The sequence below is a fragment of the Hyperolius riggenbachi genome, chromosome 1, assembly GCF_040937935.1.
Source record: "Hyperolius riggenbachi isolate aHypRig1 chromosome 1, aHypRig1.pri, whole genome shotgun sequence".
Classification (NCBI taxonomy): Eukaryota; Metazoa; Chordata; class Amphibia; order Anura; family Hyperoliidae; genus Hyperolius; species Hyperolius riggenbachi.
This window is the reverse complement of record NC_090646.1, coordinates 457173545-457197474: the sequence shown is the minus strand read 5'-3', so window position 1 is coordinate 457197474 and position 23930 is coordinate 457173545. Positions and strand designations below refer to the sequence as shown.

The 23930-nt window shown below is 41.6% G+C and overlaps 1 protein-coding gene across 2 annotated transcripts in view; it reads left to right on the top strand.

Moving 5' to 3' along the window:
* The window catches only part of SEZ6L (seizure related 6 homolog like), a 575113-nt gene that overhangs the window by 541775 nt on the left and 9408 nt on the right, over positions 1–23930 (top strand). For both annotated transcript variants that reach the window (XM_068238978.1, XM_068238971.1), the window contains exons 16-17: positions 5731–5845; positions 19955–20057. In XM_068238978.1, coding sequence (XP_068095079.1) covers positions 5731–5845; positions 19955–20057 — 218 coding nt within the window. The remainder of the gene's footprint in view (positions 1–5730; positions 5846–19954; positions 20058–23930) is intronic.

Here is a 23930-nt window from a genome sequence, read left to right as displayed (position 1 = left end):
CTTGAAAGACGGCTGGCGCATTGCACAACCCGAAGGGCATCACTAAGTACTCGTAATGCCCGTCGGGAGTGTTGAAGGCCGTCTTCCATTCATCACCCTTTCTAATGCGGACCAGGTTGTATGCACCCCTCAGATCTAATTTTGAAAAGATCTTAGCGTTGGTGACTTGCGTAAATAAATCGTCTATCAATGGTAACGGATAACGATTCTTCACCGTGATTTTATTCAGGCCACGGTAGTCGATGCATGGTCGCAGCCCTCCGTCTTTTTTCTTAACAAAAAAGAATCCGGCCCCTGCAGGCGACCGGGAGGGGCGAATGAACCCTTTGGCTAAATTGTCACGAATGTACTCCTGCATCGCTATTTTCTCTGGTCCAGACAAATTATACAGGTGACCCCTAGGGGGCATACAACCGGCACGGAGATCGATGGGGCAATCGAAAGGGCGATGAGGAGGTAACTTGTCAGCAGCCTTGGGACAGAATACATCCGAGAACTCGGAGTATTGCTCGGGAACCCCCTCCACATGCAACTTGGTCTGACCTAAAGTCACCTTCCCTAGACACTGTTGGGAACAGAAGTCTGACCAACTAGTTAATTGTCCTGTAGCCCAATTAATCTGTGGCGAATGGAGCTGCAGCCAGGGCATTCCTAAAACAATTGTGGAGGTGGTCATGTGTAATACAAAGAAACGTAGACTTTCGTTATGCAGAACCCCAATAGTGACTTCCACCTCTGGTGTCTGAGACAGCGGACGGTCCCTTTGCAGCGGGGAGTCGTCCACAGCAGTAACCTGGATAGGTGGTTTTACTGGGGTGAGCGGAATGCCCAACTTTTCTGCGAACTCTGAACTCATAAAGTTAGCCGCGGAGCCAGAATCAACAAAGGCTTCTGTGGCTTCAGATTTGTCCCCCCATGTAATCATACATGGAAGGAGCAAACGTTTTTCGTTTAAGGGTATGAGCCGGGCACCTAGGGTGCTACCCCCTACCACTCCTAAACGGTAGCATCTTCCCGGCTTGTTAGGGCAGTTCTGTACTATATGCCCCCCTTCAGCACAGTACAGACACAGCTGTTCGGTCATTCTCCGTCTTCGCTCTACCTGGGTCAACTTTGACCGAGCAATCTGTATCGGCTCGGATGGAGGCAAGACGGGAGAAGGTGAAATAGTAGGAGGTGGAGTTACTGGGACCGTAGTGTAAGATACCCCTCTGACACGGGAACTACCCCTGGTCTGTTTTTGGTAGCGCAGCCTGCGGTCGATTCGGATGGCCGCTGAGATGGCCTCATCGACTGTTCTGGGCTCGGGCTGGCTTAACATCAAATCAGAGACCTCATCGGACAGCCCTGACAAGAAACGATCTAATAGGGCATAAGTGTCCCACCTGGCCGTAACTGACCACCTCCTAAACTCGGCCGCGTAATCTTCGACCGGACCTTCGCCTTGACGCAAAAGCTTGAGCTTCCGCTCAGAAGTCGAAGCAAGGTCCGAATCGTCGTAAATTACTGCCATAGCTTTAAAGAATTCCTCTACAGAGGTAAGAGCTTTGTCCCTGGCGGGCAGGCTATATGCCCAAGACTGGGAGTCGCCAGACAACAAAGTCTTTATAAACGTGACCCTCTGGGTCTCAGTACCCGAAGATTGGGGTCTCAACTCAAAATAGGACAATACTCTACTCCTAAAATTCCGGAAGTCAGATCTGTGGCCGGAAAAGCTTTCAGGTACAGGCATACGTATGTCAGAGCTAGGAGAGGATAGCACATGATCCACTGATGTCTGGAGGGTTTGTACAGACCCTGATAGGGCATCAATAAGAGTTATGTGGGCGCCCAGTACTTGATTGATGTTGTCCACCGAAGTGGCAAGTACACCCAGACAATCAGTGTTTGCGTCCATTTTGTATTTGGTCTGGCGTTCTGTAACGATCGGTGAAGCACAGAGAGGATCTGATTACCGGTGATCTGCAGTATCACTGGGAATACAGATATATACCAGATTATAAGTGATCTGCAGTCTCACCGATAATCCGATATACTAGCTAACCTCTGTTCACCTGAGTAGAGTGTAGTGTTTGGTGTAACAGTAACACTTTGAGGACTAGGCCTCAGTGCAGCAAGGAGTACTGCACAGATTCCTTCTGCATACCTGAGCTCTCCAAGATGGGAGGAGTCAGACTGACAGTAGGAGGGATGTCTGGAAGTGACCCTCAGGAGGAAAGGTCGCTAACAGAGCGAGGAACCGCCTCTAACGGTAAGGTCGGTTCTCGAGGTCGGACAAGCCAGGTCGTACACACACGGACAGATAAAGTACAAGATCAGGAGGCAAAGGCGGAGTCTAAGTACAGGCAGGGTTCAGTAACGGGGTATCAGAAATATCGAGGTACAGAATCAGGAGGCTGAGACGGAGTCTAGAAACGAGCCGGGGTTCGGCAACAGGGTATCAGAAATATCAAGGTACAAGATCAGAGTTCAGAAGGGTAGTCAAGGCAGGCAAAAGTCATAACAAATAATCACAATCAAACTAGTACTTTAAGCTATCAACAAAATCTAGCTAAGTGTAGGATTACAGCTCCAGCTGGTCCCGGCACACTTGCGGATCTGACTACGGATCTGGGTGCTTCCACATATGTGATCGCACGCCAGACAAAGAGCAAGTGAACAACCAGCAGTATATATACTCTAGGACCTTTCCAGGACCTCCCTAATTGCTGGTCCAATGAGAGCAGTGGAATTTGTCAGCTGACCCAGCTGGTCAGCCGACACCCTTCTAACTGCTATTTAAACTCTGCCTCTGTGCTCGCGCGCGTGTAAGTCTGAATCTTGGTGGACTATCAGTCCCAGCCACACCAGTACTGTCTTGCAATGTATCCAGTGAACTGAGTGCGGAAGCCGCCTCCGATGCGGATTCCGCCGCTCTGCCTAAGCGGCATGCAGCGTTTTTTCCGCGTTGTGACGCCATGCTGGACGCGGAAACAGCCGCCTCGCCTTGAGAGACAGCGGCTTTTCCGCGTTTCATCACAGGTTGGCTTGTATTAGTAGCACAATTCATTAAGAAATTACTGGCTTGAAATTCTCTGTTGTCTTTCCTATGCCAAGCAGTTCCTGTTGAAGTCCCTCAAGCCAAATTCAAACAGCAATGTAAATTTTATTCTAAATGGAATTATGTCTGTTTGACAATTTGAGGTGGCAATACACTTGGCGTTACAAAACTCTTGCCCTCATTGTATTCACTTTTTCTCCTAAGTTTTCTCCTAAATGATATGTTCACACTGTAACGATTGCGGAATCGTTTTCGTGGTCAGCGCACAAGATGCGCACTGACACAACGAAAACCCCCCACAAGCGTATAATTAAGGGAACCCAGGCTAGGTGCTATGCACCAGCAGAGGGCAATTCCCACCGGCAGATGGTGTTGTGGAGTGCAGACGAGCACAATCGCTGCACGGCCACAGATGCCAGATGGGGATTGTACAGATCTAAGACACGCAGGGCTGAACAGCCCTTAAAGAGAAAGAGCACAGATATAGGATGAATGTGTATCCACCAATCTAGTCGCGACCCAGCGACGGTGAACACGCATCGGCAGAAACCAAAGCAAGAACGCAATCGCAGAGAATGGCGATTGCCAAGAGACACCAGACAGAAAAAGGACAGGGCACGAGAGGAGCAAAGGCACAGCAAACAATGAGAAAACAACGAAAATAACAAACGCTAACTAAACGTGAACACCGCACTCATTCGCAACAGCGAACGTGTTTACAGCGCGGTCTCCGCGTGTTAAGCACAACAGAGACAAGCACGCCTAACTAACCACCGACAGACAAACACAAAACAAAGAACGTGAGCGCTTGCTTAGCGGTTACCTCACCGAGCCTACAGCAAGCATTCGTATCAGACAAGACAGACAAACGGAAAACAGGAATACGAGAGGAAAGCTCCACTGCTCTTTTCGTCAGAGCGAGTGCGATCCAGGCAAGACAGATCAGAAGGATCCACAGCACTACCGCTAGAGGCTAGTGCGATCCAGGAAAACAGAACAGAAGGATCCACAGCACTACCGCTAGAGGCTAGTGCGATCCAGGAAAACAGAACAGAAGGATCCACAGCGCTAGCGCAAGACTAGTGCGATCCAAGCAAGACAGATCAGAAGGGACTACCTGTAGCAACCGCTGCCACGGTTAGCACCCAGACAAACAGAACGATTTCCTGTCGACCACCGCTGGGACAGGACAATCGCAACAGACAGACAAAACAGATATGCTATCTAACTGCACTAGGGAAGCTGCCTACTGCAGTCCCAGGAATTACGATAACTTCGACAAGAAATAGCATGGCTGACACTCTAGGAGTGTTTCAACAAACCCAGAAGGAATGACCAGCAAAGGACTCTGGGAAACATAGCTTTTTATAGTGCCAGTCATCACAGGAGGCAGGTAGGTGATTTGCATAACCAATGTATGCAAATCCCTCAGCAGCAGAACAGGCCTGGAACTTGCAAGACAAAGCCAGGTCTCTTATCCAGAGACCTGCATCCCTCAGACACAAGGAATGGTCAAACAGCTGTCTGCCTGTGCAGCCAGCTGAGCGGATCCTTACACACACCTAATCAATAAGAAGCATTTAAGCAAAAATAATTCTGATAGTGCTTTTTTTCTTAACTTTTGGTACTTTTTCAATTGCAAAGTGCTGAATACTTATTTTAAACAGAAGATGAAAAACTATCACATAGGAGAAAATGTCAATTGAATAAGGGTATATGGGCCATTTGCAAATAACTTTTTCTCCTGAGTTTTCTCCTGGGAGATAATTTTTCATCTTCTATTTAAAACAACTTTTCAGCACTTTGTAATTGAAAAAGTATCAAAAAGTTGATGAAAAAGTACTTTCAAAAAAATGTGAGCATTTTCATGCTTGCTGGTGGTTTCAAAGGCATTTTATCGACAAGGTGTAAAATTATCACTTAGGAGAAAAGTTAGGTGAAAAAGTGAATTGCATATGGGCCTTTGTTTCTCAAAAAATCATACCCGGAAGATCAATCTAGTTGTGTAGGAAGCCATAAGAACTGTATGGAGTCCACAGTAGGCCCCCATTGTGTCTTCCCATTCTTAAAGCAAAGAAGAGATAAATAAACATTCAACATTCTACATTTTGGTCCCCTAAAATAATACTAAAATTACAGTGGCATAGTCCCAAAGGAGTTCAGGTCTGAATGAGCTAGTACTTTTTCCTTGCCCAAGCTCCTGAGAACAATTTCTAATAATAACAGGTTTGGATTTCCACCTGGTCTCATGTAAATCAATACTGCCCCCTGTATGTGATCAGAGATACTGGTCTTGTTAACGTGGCCACTAATGGTACAATTTGGCGAATGATCATTTACGATTGATTATTCGTATAAACGATTGGAAATGGTTGTTTGTGACCACTAATGTATGGAAATCTCCTAACCAATCCAAATTTGGCTCATAGCACACCTTTGGCACTTTTGGCCTGAGGAAGTGGGCACAGACCCACAAAACACTTTGCCAGTGCATTTTGAAATTAATTTACTGTATTACATGAATTTGTTTTCATTGAGGTAAGCTCATTTTATTTGTTTTAACATAGTTTTATTATACCTATGGGCACCTCTTCTCCTCCATTGTTACTTAGTGTAATGTTTTTAGCTCAGTTAATACTTTCTTCCTTACATGTTATTAACCTCTATTCATTTATTATCTTTTTCTACAGTGGCAGAAGCAGCAGCAGAGACTTCTTTAGAAGGAGGAAACATGGCATTAGCGATATTCATCCCTGTTGTCATCATTTCCGTCTTGCTGGGAGGAGCCTACATTTATATCACAAGGTAGGCAGCAGTCACTGTATAGAGAAGAGCCAGTTATTTGTGGTAACAGTAAAAAAGGGCGCAGGAGGCTAGTGGACAAATCGGGCGCCGCCATTCACTCCCATAATAAATATCGTTTAATGGGCGCCCATCAGGAAAAAAGGGCGCCGGTGAAAAATAACGTTTTAAAAGCGGCGCCCGGAGACTTTTAATGTTTTATAACTGCTTCTCAGGATTACACATTATTTAATGATTTATACATTTTTTCATATTATTTTTAAACGAAAAACTGCAATATTTTTTTTAAACATTACTTTTAAACGAAAAACAGTAAAACATTTTTTTTTTACATTATTTTTAAACGAAAAACCGCACAATATTTTTTTGAAACGTTATTAATGCTTATCACAGGGGGGTCTTAGGTTTAGGCACCACCAGGGGGGTCTTAGGTTTAGGCACCACCAGGAGGTCTAGGGGTTAGGGGTAGGTACAGGGAGGGTTACTTACTAATTTTTTTTTTAAACGTTATTATACGTTTCACTTTTTAAACGGAAGATTAACGTTTTCACAATTGCCGATTTCATGCACATTATTTAATGATTTATAACTTTATAAAACATTAATTTTAAACAAAATATAGTACATTATATTTTTAAACGTTATCCATGTTTATCGTTTAAAACCCCGCGTCCTTTTTTCCCAGCACCCCTTTTTAACGTACGCGTTATTTGTTGCTTTCATGAAAGCTTGTTTAGCCTCGGCACAGAAGATATTTTCTCATATCACCTACACAATACATTTTCAGCACCCAGCCAGATTAAAGATTATATTATATTAAATGCCAGGTAAGAACAGCAATATCCAACTTTAGTTAATTTGGGATGAATTTTTCTGTTAAATAAATAGCAACATTTGTTTATAAAATAATCAAATAAATATTTATAAGAAAAAATAAACATTGGGGGAGCGATCAGACCCCACCAACAGAAAGCTCTGTTGGTGGGGAGAAAAGGGGGGTGAATTACTTGTGTGCTGTGTTGTGCAGCCCTGCAGCTTGGCCTTAAAGCTGCAGTGGCCTATTCAGTGAAAATGGCTTGGTCTTTAGGGGGGTTTAACACTGTGGTCCTTAAGTGGGTAATGCTGAAAAGATGTTTTAATCATAAGATAAGAAATGTGTACAAAAAACAAAAATTGTATTAATGTTATCCTGTTTCTAACTTTTAAACTGATTTATGCGCATACAATAACACGTATAAAGTAATAGTTCCCTTCCCTGTAGTAGTAGTAAAAGTCCTTCCCTGTAGTAGAATTATCTGGGTTCTCTTTTTCTTTGGACATACAGTTGTTACATTCCTTGATGATCAAATATGACTCATAATCTTTCAGCCACTAGAGGGCCCAGATGGTAGAACAAAAAACGCTCATCCTTATACTGAATTTGAACCCATCTATCCATCTACCAAAATGCTACCTCCAGTGACTGTATCAGATCAGATCTGAATCTGTTTTTGATCATCACCAAAGCTGTAGGCCTAAGGTGACAGAAGACCCTGCTGCAAAAAGATGAGAATTACTATCCCTTTTTTATCACAGGTGCACTAAGGGCCAATCTTCACTACGAGCCACAACCATTTCCAACGCTGTTTCCGCCACATCTCCTGTTCTGCTGTATAACCACAGCCCGAATTGCTAAAAACACAGCTCATCTCATCCGGGTTTTATGGGTGGAGCATGGACCATCCCTCTCTAGGGAGGGGCCAACACACAAGTGTCAAACTCCAACCATGTGAAAGCCACCATCCTGTACAAACATTTAAAACCTATACAATTAATACATAAAACCAAAATACAGAAAAACGATACAAAATCGCACAATAAAAAATGCAATATCTAAAGGAGCTAGATATACTCTAGAGTACACAAAAAAATCCCCCCAAGATACAGAAATAGGATTAGCTATAAATCAACCTGTCACCAGAGCCAGATCCCACCTTGCATTAAGTCCTTTTGGGGCTCTGGTTCCAAGACGAAAAATCCATAAGGCCTCTCTTTTACGGATTATTAACAGTAGATCACCTCTTCTTCTTTTACCCAGGAGAGGAGGTAATCTACTGTCAATAATCCGTAAAAGAGAGGCCTTTCTGTATCTTGGGGGGATTTTTTTGTGTACTCTAGCGTGTATCTAGCGCCTAGATATTGCATTTTTTATTGTGCGATTTTGTATCATTGTTCTCTTTTTCTGTATTTTGGTTTTATGTATTAATTGTATAAGTTCTAAATGTGAGTCCATGTTTGTACAGGATGGTGGCTTTCACATGGTTGGAGTTTGACACTTGTGTGTTGGCCCCTCCCTACAGAGGGGTGGTCCATGCTCCACCGTGGCTTGTCACCACCCATAAAACCGGATGAAATGAGCTGCGTTTTTAGCTATGATTAAGGGCAGCCTGGCCCGAAACATGTCAGCTATGTACTTTTGACTGATTTAAGGATATGTCCTAAATAAATATTGAGCATTTCTGAAGAGACATTGTTGCGGACATTCCCTTTCTACTGCATTCATCTATTGGACTAGGCTACCAAGGGTCTCCTACAGTTTGCAGTGCAGCGGTGAACTCTATACTTTCACTGTACCGAATTGCTAAGCCGTGCCACGCACAGCTATAGTGATTCAGCTGCGTATTGCAAAAATGTGCAGCATTCCACAGTGTGATCTGGATTGCATGCCATTGAAGATATAGGCAGCGTTTCCGGCCCCTCTCATATGTGAGGAAATGCTGCAGATTCAACCCAGATTTGGGACTTAGTGGAAATAGGCCCTGAGAAATTGAAAACTAACAATACTGTATATACTCGAATACAAATCAATTTTGTGTGTAAATCAACTTCAATATTCAACCCCCTTAAGCTGGAATTTTTTATTGACTCAAGTATAAGTCTATGCAGCAAAGTTAATGGCTGAACATGGGGCTCAGGATAGGTTAATGACTGCACTGCATACAGTATTGCAGCCATTAACCCCCTCCTTTCCCTTAAGTGCAGCCAATAACTCATCCAGGCACCCAAGTGCAGCCATTATTCGCTCCCCTTTCTACAGCCCAGTATTTTCCCTGCTGCCCATTTCCTCATTCATTGTTGTGGCCAGGACTTTCGGACCTGTATTTTCTTGGCATTTCCTTTCCTCAATGTATCACTTACCACTGGGTAAATTGCTGAAAATGGGAATGTCACTATTAGTACACACATTACTCGATGTACTCAGTGTTGCCCGTGACTCGAGTATAAGTCAACCCCTATACTTTTCTGAAGTGAATCAGACGTACATTTCAAGACTCATACTCGAGGATATATGTACATACCATTCCTAAATTGCACTGCGGCTCTGAAATTATATGAAAAGCATGCTCAGTCACCTCTCATGTACAGTTACAATGTTCTAATAAAAAAATAACATGGAAGTGCAGTAATATTTTTTTAGAAGTATATCTACCTCTGCTTTGTCTGTTGCATATAACTTACTGTATGTTGTGTGCGATGTACAGTTCCATATTACCATATAAATCTTTTGGTTTACCTTAAATCTGCATTTCTATCCATTTTTACATGTACCTTGCAGATGGCAAACAAATGCGCCAGATTCATGGGAATTGTAGCACAAGAAGAGAAAGAACTGCGTCTCAAAGCAACCAATTAGGATTCTATCCTTACCTAACTCTTCTGACTATTATGGGGAAATGCTATATGAAATCTGATTGGCTGCTATGGACAAAGGACTTGTTTATCTATATAAAAATACCTATGACACTTTCTGTGATTTATACTTTCATAATTATATTATTTTCTAATGACATAGTTTACAGTTAAGGCAGACCTAAACTCTTGCACAGCAGACAATGAAAAGGAAAATAAATTCACTGCACTGTACTCTGTGTAGTTCTTATTAGCAGCTGCTAATCAGAGGGCCTCAGCTGTGCAGTAAACACTGAGGCTTAACCCTTTCAGTGCTCCCAGGAAAGTTATACCAAGTTAAATATAAAAGTTTTTTGTTAGGATTTCCATAAATTGTAATAAAGATTTTTGAATTCCTTAAAGGCTATAAGAGGTGCAAAAAAGATAAATGGCCTCAATTCCCTAAGCTTATCTCCTGTCTTTAATAACGTTTCTGAGCTGTTTCTAGAGTTATCACCTTGGTAATAAGGCATGTAGTATTCAGGAAACATTTTACCTCAGACAAACCTAAAGTTAACTCTTCTGTCCTTAAGTTAATGAGAGATCTCTAAAGTTAATGTTTCAATCTTTAAAATAACTACAGAATTCCAAAGTTAAAGGGAACCTGTACTGAGTAAAATTATTTAAAATAAACACATGAGGTAACTTCAAATGAACATTACAAAGTTACCTTGCCATCAGTTCCTCTCAGAAGCTCACCATTTTCTTCTGACAATGATCCCTTCCAGTTCTGACAACATTTTGTCAGAACTAAAATATATCAGTTGCTGTCAGTTATTTATCAGTTGCTGGCAGTTATAGCTGAGAGGACAACTGCTGTGCCAAGTAATGTCTTTGTTTCCCTATGGCTCAAGTGGGCTTTGTTACAGTTTAACAGTGTGCTGACCAGAAAGCTGTTATGGGGTAATGGCCATTTTCAAAATGGAGGACAGAGAATTCCCTTGATCACAGTGGACAAACAGGGCGCGGGAAAGGAGAAAGAGATTGAGGAGTAGAATACACAGGAGGTAAGTATGACTTGTGTATGTTTATTTTGACTTTTAATTTTTAGTTCAGGTTTTCTTTAAAGAGTAACTGTCAGGCTGCAGAAGCTAATTTAAACCTCTATTCTCCTGTGTTAAACAGTTTAGAAGGAAGCTCAAAAGCCATTAGTGAAGATAAACATTTCAGTTACCTTTGATGTGTGCTTATCTTAAGTCTGTTATAGACCCATAAAGACGCAAGCCGCAGCTAAACTGCAAAGCATTCTGGGGCCCTCCCCTCGGCTGCTAATGAGACGGTACAGCAGCTTCTAATCAGTCCAGCGTGATAACACTGATAAATCTTGGGCAGACTACACTGCAGGAGTCAGCTATTGTTCCTAGCCACATGGCTCATTAATATTCACTGCACACCGTGTTGTTCAAGAACTAGCTTATCTGTGATCAGAAGCAGGCAGGACATGACGACACATTTGGCTTCACAAACATGGAGCCTGCCATGAGCTGTCAGGAGCATCTATCTCTGCATATACTATATACAAATTCTGTGAAATCCAAACGTGGACAGTGAAATGCTTATGTAATGTAAGTACAGCCAATCTTTAGCTACTGATATATGTGTTTATTTTCTCTGAGACCCAATACCTAACAGCTCCTCTTTAAGGACAGTCTGTTAATTAACGGCATGTGGAAATAACTACAGAGGAGGTAACTTAAGGACTGAAGTGATAAGATAAAATTCTCATTGTGAAAACTTATCTCTACACCTTTATAAGGCAAGCTTCTTTAGTGAATTAACACTGAAAATACCTATCACTGTGTGGTGGCAAGTTTTCTCTTGCCTTATTATCACCAGCATGATCTTAGTGAATTGAGGCCATTGTCAGCCTTATGATCTCTGCCAAGGATGTGCATACTCATATTTTTATACTTGTAGAATTAAAGGGAATCTGAAATGAGAAGAATATGGTGGCTGCCATATTTATTTGCATTTAAAGAAAACCAGCTGCCTGGCAGTCCTGCTGATCTCTTTGGCTGCAGTAGGGTCTGAATTATGCACCTGAAACAAGCATGCAGCTAATCGGGACTGACTTGGGTCAGAGCACCTGATCTGCATGCTTGTTCAGGGTCTGTAGATTAAAGCCTTAGAGACCGAGCATCAGCAGGACAGCTGTGCAATTTGCATTGTTTAAAATGAAATAAATATGTCAGCCTCCATATCCATCTCAATTCAGGTGTGATTTAATCCTGAGTGTCCATCACAGTTTCACAACCAGCGTCAGACTGAGCTGGCAGAGAAATGAGCAAATAATTCTGCTGACCACACAGTAATGAGAATACCTTATCATTCACAGTGAACACCTGCTATAGCTTTTTATTAAAAAGGAACAGTTATCCCCCAATTCATTAAAAAAAAGAATCCACAGTGCGTGCCTCTGCGTGAGCGAGACCTCCCCCCTCCCCCTTGCCACAAGCACAGTAGGCACTTGTAATATGCATGCACAGCATTGCATCCACAGCCAGTGGCGTAGCTAAGAAGCTGTGGGCCCCAGTGCAAGTTTAGCATTGGGGCCCCCCAAGCATGCTATAGATAATAATTGATACAACACACCAAAACCAATCAAGGACAACCACAGTGTCAGAGGTGCAAGAAGGGGGTGGGAAACTGTCACTACTATTAAAATCAATTATAGAAATGAATATTATCAACACAGGACCAATAAAGAGCTAATACTGTGTTTGTGGGGTGGGCTCCTCAAGGCCTCTCTAGCCCAAGGACCCCGATGCGGTCGCTACCTCTGCACCCTACTATTGCTGCGCCACTGTCCACAGTACTGCATCCACACCGTGTTACAACTATCTTTTAGTATATAAGATAAGAGATGGATACAGCTGCTTGGCCAACAGATAGAATTTCACAGTCCAAGACTTCTTATTTCATGTCCCTATTTAACTCTAAAGGTTCATTTTTCAAAACCTCTTGCTGCCAGTAGTTTGCCTTTTTACATAATAACCATTAATATTTACATATATAGATGACCACATATACATGAATGAACCAAACTATGATTACCTGTTTTTCCTACAAAACAGATGTCAAGGATTTGTTCTTTAACCTGTGTTGAAATGCTGACATCTAGTGGGCAGATTTAAGTATTAGCTAAATTTACTCATCAAATGTGAACTTACTTAGTCAATGGGGATGATTTATTAAATAATGACGTTTCTATAAATTTGTCATTTTTTATTTTGATTGGTCAAAAATGTTTTTGTCCAAAAAGTTTTTATTGTATTTATAAAAGTGTGGAAAGGTTTTGTCATCTGACTAAACAGCCTTTTTTAACATATTTTTAAGCAACAATAAAAATAAATTTCATTGATAGGCAAGATGTATAAGAACTATGAAAAATTAAGAAAATAATCACATTAAAAGGGGTCAAAACATAGAAAATGTGTTGCATGGCAAACAAGAAGAAAGTATGTAATGAGTTATATAGGGCTCATTTTATACCCATACTATATAGAAAAATACTGGAGCATGGGAAATTCCCCAAAGCCTCACCTGACTAGTTTTAGGGACACCTCTATGCCCCACTCAGAGCCAAATTGGACCAAATACGGAAATATATTTTTTTTTCTTTTTTGTGGGGAGTTTTCCTAATGTTTTAACTCCACTTCTCCAAAGTAAGAATAGCTCAGTTATTTCAAGTAAAAGTACTCTTGTTACTCATCCCTTATGCCAGATTCAGCTCTGGTTCTCTCTGCCACAGAGCTTTGCTTTGAGTACCTAAGGAAAAGGGGTTTACAGAGGCAAGAATTGAAAATAATGAAAACAATTCTTAGTAAGGTTGCGTTTTGGTTTAATTGAGCCCTTCATACTTTTACAGTGCTACTGGGTTATGTTGAGCAATATGGGAATTCTGTACACATATGAGCAAGTCATCTAGTATCTTAAAGAGAACCTGTACTGAGTAAAATAATTTAAAATAAACACATGAGGTAACTTCAAATGAACATTACATAGTTACCTTGCCATCAGTTCCTCTCAGAAGCTCACCATTTTCTTCTGACAATGATCCCTTCCAGTTCTGACAACATTTTGTCAGAACTGAAATATAGCAGTTGCTGTCAGTTATATATCAGTTGCTGTCAGTTACAGCTGAGAGGAGAGCTGATGTGTCCATGTTTCCCTATGGCTCAAGTGGGGGATGTTACAGTTTAACTGAGTGCTGACCGGAAAGCTGTTATGGTGTAATGGCTATTTTCCAAATGGAGGATGGAGAAATCCATTGATCACAGTGGACAAACAGGATGCAGGAGAGGAAAAATAGATTGAGGAGTAGACTACACAGGAGGTAAGTATGACTTGTGTATGCTTATTTTGACTTTTAATTTTCAGTTCAGGTTTTCTTTAAGTATAATTCTTAACTAATGTTGTTTATATAGACACAGCCATTTCCTAACTTGAAGACGGTTGGAGCTATGCTGGCAGTTTCCTGCCTGCTTCCATTAAATCAGCATACATTGACATGATCTCAGGAATAGAGATATACAGTACATTAGAGCCTAACTGGTGGATAGTAAAACACAGACCTTCCTCACCTGCCAACAAAGCTGTTAAGGAATAGTTTCCATGGCGATACCCAACCATTCAGAAAGGATGCATTGTCGCCTCTCTCTTTGGAAATGCCCTGAAAGGGATCATTTCAGTTTTAAAGAGGAACTCCAGTGAAAATAATGTAGTAAAAAAAAGTGCTTCATTTTTTACCATAATTATGTATAAATGATTTAGTCAGTGTTTGCCCATTGTAAAATCTTTCCTCTCCCAGATTCACATTCTGACATTTATTACATGGTGACATTGTTACTGTGGGCAGGTTATTTAGCTGTTTCTAGCTGCTCTGTCTGTTAGACAGCTAATAACAGCTATTTCCTGTCTCTGAACATTGTTACATTGTGGCAGTTTGCCAGCAGTACCGCGGTATTCAGAGCCTCTTGTGGGAGGGGTTTCAGCACAAAATCAGTCACACAGCGCCCCCTGATGGTCTGTTTGTGAAAATCATTGTCTTTCTCATGTAAAATGGGGTATCAGCTACTGATTGGGAAAAAGTTCAATTCTTGGTTGGAGTTTCTCTTTAAGTCTCCAAAACTATATTTTGCAGTGTTTTTAGTAGAAAGTGAGACACTGTTTTTAGCGCATTATAAAAAATCTGGCACTCTAACCTTCCTGGAAACATTGTCCCTGATTCACGAAGCTTGAAGAGTAGTGAAGTCTGTGTGATAGCAGTCATGCAATTTTAGTTATGTGCATCGCTTTATTTGCAAACAGTCTTTACGGCAGGTGCGTGTATGCTTCCGTGATTACACGGCCACTGTTTCACTCATCCTCACTGTGATTTGACACGTGAAGATTCCAAACTTTTGCCAACCAATGCCAGACAGAGATAGTTTTCTAAAAAGAATCCAAATCAAGTTTTCTGGATAACGTCTTCATAAATCAGTTCCCTTGTGTACACAAAGATTTCAAAGGTTTCAAGGTGGCCACTAACAATACGATTCTTTGGAGGATCAGTCAATCAGAAACAATCATTCAAGCCCTCAATCGTAAAGATAGCTGCTATCAAATTCCTTCAGATTAACGAACAACTAAAGTGAGAGGTACATGGAGACTGCCATATTTGTTTCCTTTTAAGCAATACCAGTTGCCTGGCTGTCCTGCTGGTCCTCTGCCTCTAATACTTTTAGTCATAGACTATGAACAAGCATGCAGCAGATCAGGTATTTCTGACATTATTGTCAGAACTGACAAGATTAGCTGTATGCTTGTTTCTGGAGTTATTCGGATCCTACTGCAGCCGAGTAGATCAGCAGGACTGCCAGGCAACTGGTATAGTTTAAAAGGAAATAAAAATGGCAGTCTCCATATACCTCTCGCTACAGTTGTCCTTTATTGGAATCGATCCGAAAAATGGATTGATGCAAAGCGATATTATAATCGAATTGGAGAATCGAACGTCCAAAGAATCATATCGTTAATTGCCTTTTTAGGAGTCTATTCATGTAGAAGCCATTTTTACAGAGAGGCCATCTGTAGATTTACAGTGGTGAGCAATGCTTTCACCACCTACTGTAAATATGTGATCTGTAGTTCCACTTACTCAATGGAGCCTTAGATTAGAAATAATGAGTGCTGTTCACCCCTTCTGTGATAGGTCTTGTGATTGGCCTATAATTACCACAGCAATCCGATTTTCGTGGAAAAATTCTGCATTCTCTGACTGGTCCAATGCTTTTGAGTTCTGTGATTGAGCTAAAATTACCGAATTGCAGTAAATCAATTACCGAATGGTGATTTCTGATTACCAATTTTCTGATCGCTCTTGGGTGGGGGTGGGGCAGGGGTTGATTTTTCCTGGGAAGGGGGTAAAGGGTTTTTTGCAGGGGGGCCCGACTGACTCAGTTTTGCTGGAGGGTCCAGCAAGCTCTAGTTACGCTCCTGCATAGCAGCACTTACACTGCCATAACATCAATGAATGTTTAGGTCCTGCATGAAAAGTAATTATAGCTCTCAACCTAGCATGGAGCAGGGGGTTGCCTTCTTTTCCACAGTGAAAATATACTGTAGTTAGTAATGTAGTAAGATATGTAAGGAAAAGAGGTTGGGAAACAAGGTTGTGGCTCCAGGGTTATATGTCCAGCAGGCCTGACAAAGTTTGATCTTTTTTGCATGAAGCACAGTCATATACTAAAAATGATTGGCTGGGTGAGGAGTTATGCAGAGCCGGTTCTAGTGTCAGTGGGGTCCATGGCATTGCAGTGATCCTGGAGAGCATAGGTAAGTTAAGTTAAGAGGTTTGTGGCCCTGGAGCAATTGCCCCCTTTGCCTTTATGGAAGCGCCAGCCCTGGAGTTATGCAAAGAACAATAGCGTACAGCAGTTTGTTTTCCTCTTTATGTATTACAATGTATGTTTACGCTTCTTGAAGACCGAAATACTGTTCCACATGTTGCTTACTGTTAGAATGTTCTGTCAGTAGGATCGCTTATGTTTACTGGTAGTTGTTCAACATCTACTTTCTCAAGGCCGCTGTGTACTCTGATGTTAGAAGCTTTTTGTTTATGTTCAAGGCTTCTTGTCTTTTCACCCAGAGTAGAGATATTCTGATTGTGGTTTACTGAAGGCTTTAATAACATTCCCACACAGTGCATCCTTTCATCTGGCAATGACACTGACAGAAGCACAGGAGACCACGTTCACAGAGACACACTGAAGCTGAAGCAAGGTGTCTGATAACAATAATTTTACTGATGTGGGAACACATTCCAGAAGAAATGTTTCACTTGTCAAATGGCTAAATGACACAGGCTATTTAATCTCACACGACTGTGGGATTTAACCACTTGTGGGTACTCGCCTCTCGCCTGCATTTTTGTGGTGACTGCTGTGTTTGCGTTTAAAGCACAACTCCACAAAATTATGTTTTACATCTGGACAGTATGTAAAGGGGATAGACTCTCTTTTGTATTTGTGTCCAGTGGGGAAGGTCCAGACATTCCACCCATAATGTCCCTGTGGGGGATTTCTCGCATGCAAGAATCTGCGTTTGTGGTTTTTGTAGCCATTGGGTACTTTTTAAAATGAACTTTTATGTGCATTTTTATGCACATTTATAGACAAATTTTCAGATTTTTATTTTTTCTGCATACCAATGAAGCTAATTTACATGAAAATGTATCTAATTAATTTAAACATTGCCTGTGATTTTTTTACACAAAACTACATTTTTCAGTGATTTCTCTGCATTGATATTGACTTGTATTAAACACAAATGGCTCATCACAAACAAAAAAAATGCAAAAAAAAAAAAAACACATAAGGCAGATAAAAGAAACACAGAGAAAAAAATGTGATGCCACTGAATTACATTAGATATGTGACAAACACTAATTCGCCAAAATGCAAAACGCCCTCAAATTCAAATAAGTGTGAATGGCCCATAGGTCATCTATTATATACTGTGGCTAAATTGACTTTATGCATTAATGTAGCGTTGGATCTATTCTGTAACGTTAAGCCAAAAGTTGACTGAAACCTGTCCTGATGGATTTAGTTCATATGAGAAGTAACCATAAAAACCAATTAGATATTCACTTCTGCATAGTACAAGGGCTAGTGTTAATCTGTACATCTTTATATTGAGCTTGTTATATTGGTTGAAAGTGTATTCCTGCAACAGAGTGCAAATACTAGGGTATTTTGTGGGACACAGTTTTAGGTAAACAGTTTCTGCTTTTGATACTTGACACCCAAAGGATACCTCACATTTGGATCTTAACCCCCTGGACGTTTTGATTCCGTGCGGCGCACGGCCGCGGTAGGGTTTTTTTTACTTTTTTTTTTTTTCATGTAGTTAGCCTATCGCTAGCTACATGATTCCCCCCTCCCTGCTCTCTCCCTCCCACCCTTCTGATCGCCGCCGGCGTGAATACCTATCAGGAAATCCCATTCTGAATGGGATTTCCTGCAGGGCTTCCCCTGTCGCCATGGCGACAAACGGAATGACGTCATCGACGTTATCGATGTCGTGACGTCACAGGGAGTCCCGATCCACCCCATAGCGCAGCTTGGTGGTGAAGGGCCAGGCTGCGCAAGGGGTCTGCGGGGGGGCCCTCTTTTGCGGCGGATCGGCGGCGAGCGGTGGCGATCGGATAAGACACGCAACTAGCAAAGTGCTAACTGCGTGTATTAAAAAAATACGCAAATCGGCCCGCTAGGGCCTGAGCAATCCACCGCGGCGTTACTGGACAAGCTGAGCTCGTCCGTAATGCCCAGGTGGTTAAAGTGAAACTCCAGACTAAAAATCTACTCAGCAGTACTGAAAAGGCTTGGTGTTTCTTTAACAGTTTCACAGCATCAGAACTTTATTTTTCTTACCCAAGCCTCATTTTTAGCTGCATAGAAGCTAAGTTCCGCCCCATCAAAGAAATCTGCCCGGGCATTTTTCCCCTGATGCTGTGCAAAGCATGATGGGATTTTTGATGCAGTTGTTCTCATTCTGCTGTTTTGACGCAAAAACATTTTTTTTAAATTTCAATTTGTGATTTGAAGTGTAGCGCACGCAGCTGGGAGGGTTGATCAGGACAAAGGACAGTTGGAACTGTGTCTCATGTGCCCTGTCACCTCCTTTCAACCAAAAAGATGGCTGCCCCCATAAAATCACAAACATTTGGGTATTCTTTTAAAACAGGGTGCGTAAGAGATTATATTACCTATTTATTTTAATTAACATAACTAATGTAACTTAATGACAGTATGTTTGTTTAGGCTGAAGTTCCTCTTTAGGAAACTACTGTATAATGGACCTCCAATAAAACACCCAAGGCTCGCTAGAAATGTTAGGTGGCTGAATTGATATACTCCCCTCTTTCACATTACAAGCAATATATGCTTATAATCTCTAGTGCCAAGAATAATAATCTCTTTATATATGGACTGTATTCTCTTCTTTGCATAAACCTCTTTGGTGGTCCTGTATGCCTCTACTGTGCTCCATTGCAGGTCTCAATTATTAGTGCATGCTTGATGGAGCAGTGGTTATTTTAATTGCTGTGTATGCCTCTAATCTGCCCTGTTATGGGTTTTAATTATATGTTCATGTTTGATAGAGTTCAATAGGGGTTATCACAATGTAGGGTAATTGATACTTAATGGTAATTTATACTTTGGTGCTGTCTATTTTTTTAAGCTCTATATATAATTTGCAAGTGTCCCTGAAGACTTGCAGGGGAGGATGGAGTCAGAAGTGGCAGGTGTGTGAGCGCGCATGGCGTGCGGGCGCACGCATGCACGCAGTGGGCTCGCATGCGCAGTGACAGAAACGGGCTAAGGTCACTAGTATATATTATATGTTTTTAATATAAATTGTGTCTTTATATAGAAGTTTACTTTGCTGCACACTGGTAGCTATTTATCTGATTATTATTTTAATGTACCGGTAATTTCACATTCATTTTTCAGGAATGTTTTATGTTCTGATCTCAGGCCATCATTGTCTTTTGAGTGTTTTTAGTGTACTACTACACAGATAAATAAATTACTAGTGTTCATAATTTAGATTTCAGACTTAATAAAATATATTGGTTCTTTTCTACAAAAGGATCATTTCCATGCTTTGTCAGGCAGATTATTAGAGTCAGAGAAAGGCACAAACACACTCAAGATCCATTAAAACACCAAAAGCCACAATAAAAAGCGTACTTCGCATGTACTAAAAAGCTCATCAATGTTTCAGGTCATTTTTTCTGGTTGTCAGTTTATACAGATGTGTTTTTGTGATGTGGAAGCTTTTTTTAATATATAATATTCATATAAATATGCCAGAAAAGTAGATGCAATAGTAGTAATATTTTATTTCTCTTTCCAGGTGTAGATACTATTCAAGCCTTCGCCTTCCCCTCATGTATTCCCATCCTTACAGCCAGATAACAGTAGAAACAGAGTTTGACAATCCAATTTACGAGACTGGGGTATGTTATTTCAAACCATCTCATTTGTTGATTATATATCAATGTTAAGTCGTTTATAGTATCCAGGTGTGCTAACCTGTGACGTACTAGCCAGAATGCTGGGTAACACTGGATTTCATTGAAACGATGACCAAATTTCTTTACAAATGATTCTGATGTCTGGGAATATGCAACAGTCTGTTTGGGGATTATTAGACTTAAGGTGGGTACAAACATCAGATAAAAGTCTTTGGAAAATGAAAGATCACAGACCAATTCTACCCCCTTCTATGTACTATGAGAGCATACTCTACACAGTCTATTCTATTGAGCTGAACTCCCCATCAGATAAAAATCTTAGCAAGATGCTGCACACAAAGATGCTGTACACATGCAAAAGATCAGTATCTGCAAAAGATCACTTCCTGCAAAAAATCACTTCCTGCAAAATGCATTCATAGTCTATGATATCTGCAGATCTCATACACACCTTGTTTAACGGACAATCATCTGCAGATCAGATCCACCAGGATGGATCTTCAGATCTGCAGATGATTGTCCATTAAACAAGGTGTTTATGAGATCTGCACATATCATAGACCATGAATGCATTTTGCAGAAACTGATTTTTTTTGCAGGAACTGATCTTTTGCATGTGTACAGCATCTTTGTGTACAGCATCCTGCAAAGATTTTTATCTGATGGGGAGTTCAGCTCAATAGAATATACTGTGTAGGTAAGCTCTCATACATGGAAGGGGGTAAAATTGGTCTGTGATCTTTCATTTTCCAAAGACTTTTATCTGATGTGTGTTCCCACCTTTAGTATTGCAGCTACACCAGTTTACTATTATCATGTGACCTTACTGGTCTCAAGAGCATGCTCTCTCATTGTGCTAGCTAGATGAAGAGGTAGATATAATACTGAGCCCTTGCATTCTCCACTATCTCAACACTAAAATTGCAGATATAGCCATCTTTACGTTATTTGCCAAGTTAACTCTCTTTTATAGTAGGCCTCAAAGATAGTTGGCAACCCCATTCTTGAAAACAGACATTTCTTGAATAACTACTAAGGTTCAAACGTATCAAGAGGACCAGTGTCTCTTTCTCAAGGTGTATATCAATAACAGATTACCTGTCCAATGCTCTAGTGCTTCAGTGATATGAATGAATGTGGTGAAGCAGTAGCTATGCCTTGCCACATCCGTGCATATCGCCAAAGTGTGAGTATACTGGATAGGAGCTGTTATTGATATACTCCTTGAGAAAGAAACACTACTTGTTTTAAAATGTTGGAACCTTAACAGTTATTCAATAATTGTCTACTTTCCAGAATGGTAATGCCAACTATCTTTGATGCCTTAACACTCAAGTTTGAGCACCCTGAAGTGTTAAGACTACACAGTAGGGAGTGCAAGACTATAATACATAATAAGGCAGAGGGTAAAGGGGCTGTGGGAGGGAAGGGTAAAAGTGAGGGGAGGCAGATGAGGGGAGGAAATTACTGTGTCAATAGATAAGGAAGCCCAGGCAGTACCCACTTCACACCACCTGTCACACCAAATGTACCTTGTGCTGGTGGCTTATGCAGCAGCCCCAGTGCAGTGCAAAGACATCCTTTTCCAAAGTGCAGAGAGTGATGAAGATAGTGGTTAGGTAGGGCTGGTGTTGCCTGGACTTCTTTATGTAATGACACTGCCCCCGTGCAATAACACCAATCCACCCACCCCACCCCCCAGCACTGCATACGCTTGCACCTGCCCGGTCCTTGGAAAAATTGCCTGATGCTGAAGCGGTCCTTGGGTCAAAAAAGGTTGGGGACCACTGTTCTACAGCATACTCAACTGAAGTGTCAATTTCAGGATACCACACAGTGCGTTCCTCTCCTCTGTCCAATTACATTTATTTGAGATTTGATATCTTAAGTGTACCAGAGCTGTCGATAAAAGAAGAACTGATAATTACCCGCTGCTTCCTCCTGCAGAATAAACACACGTGTTTATTTTACCTTAAGTGTACCAGAGCTGTCCATAAAAGAAGAACTGATACTTACCCGCTGCTTACCCCCTGCAAAATAAACACGTGTGCACAGGAGACCAGGGTTCAAATCTCGGCTCTGCCTGTTCAGTAAGCCAGCACCTATTCAGTAGGAGACCTTAGGCGAGTCTCCCTAACACTGCTACTGTCTATAGAGCACGTCCTAGTGGCTGCAGCTCTGGTACTTTGAGTCCGCAAGGAGAAAAGCGCCATTTAAACGTTATTTGTCTTGCATGAGGGACTCACACGTGTTTATGCTACAGGAGAAAGCAGTGGGTAAGTATCGGTTCTTCTTTTATTGACAGCTCTGGTTTCCATTAAAGTATATTAAAAACTTTAATAATTTTGATATTGGCTAGAAGTAAGTCTGGCAAATATCATTAGAATAAAAAAAACCTCAAAAAACAGCATTTCTACGGGGAAAAAAAATTGGGTCCCAAGAGGATCAGGAAAGTAGAGAAGTTTTGTAGGGACATGTTCCTGACACATGTGGCTATGTCTATGATAAATTCCATTAATTTGTGTGCTATAGATCTACTATAGAGCTACTAATTATACTGCTTCACATTGTGGTACCTCCCAGTATAGTACTCCCTATAATAACACTTAAACTCTTTCCAGACCAAGCTAGTTGAAATCTACTCCCTGTTTATCCCTGCCAGGGTGTAGATTTCAACTTCCTCACTTGCACGCACATTCCGCTCCCATCATTCGTGCCAATACTGTGACGTTGCAATCCACTCACTCTGATGTCACGCTGTGGGCAGAGCTCTGTATCTTGGTCAGGAGCCAATTTCATAGGCTCCTGACCCCACAATCATTGTGAGCCAATCACAGTGATCACTACTTGTTTTGTGTAAAAAAAAAAATGGGCCAATGGACGTGGACGCGGCAGCAGCCCCAGGACCACCTAATGCCAATTGGCGTCAAGTCCTGGGGCCAGCTAATGCAGGAGATTGTGCGCAGGTTGGGCCCGCATCTCCTGCTCGGGGGGCGGAGCTCTGCCCCGCCTTCAGTCTACGACGCCACTCGGAAGACTGTTAGACGGTGAAACCATCTTTTCAGTTAGTACAGCGCTGCGATCAGCAACAGCGCTGTACTAGGGACAGCCATGTAACACAGCTGTCCCCCTGGCACATAGGAGAGCGATCGTCTCTCATAGACTGAAGCCTATGACAGCTGATTGCGTCATTGGCTGGCTGGGGGAGGGAGGGTTTTCAGGGAATGAAAAAAAGTGCATTTTATTTAAAAAAAAGCCTAACATAAATATTTATAAAAAAAAAAACAACAATGTGGGGGCAATCAGACCCCACCAACAAAAATCTCTGTTGGTGGGGAGAAAAGGGGGGGGGGGGAATCACTTGTGTGCTGTGTTGTGCGGCCCTGCAGCTTGGCCTTAAAGCTGCAGTGGCCAATTTAGAGAAAATTGGCCTGGTCTTTAGGGGGGTTTAACACTGCGGTCCTCAAGAAGTTAAGGAACTAGAGGCAGTGTGTTGACAGCGGTTAATAGTGCACTTAGTTAGAGCCCTATATTATATTATAAGGTCTCCAGTTATAGTGCCCCTACAATAGTGTTGTCCATTATATTCACCCTGCTACTGTTCCTTCCAATATTGTGCTTTCTATGATAGTATGCACATTTAAAGTTTCCTCTATTATAGTAACCCCCACTACACAGCACACAGTTATTATGCCCACCCCGAAAGATAGATAGAGCATGCTATGAATATACTTGATATATATACATATACATAGTTGTTTGTCCTTTGTCCCATGCCTATCTTTTGGTGCTCTGCTCCCTAGTCTTGGACCAGCCTCCTTTATCTAATCTTTTGCCATTATGGTGGGATTCAGT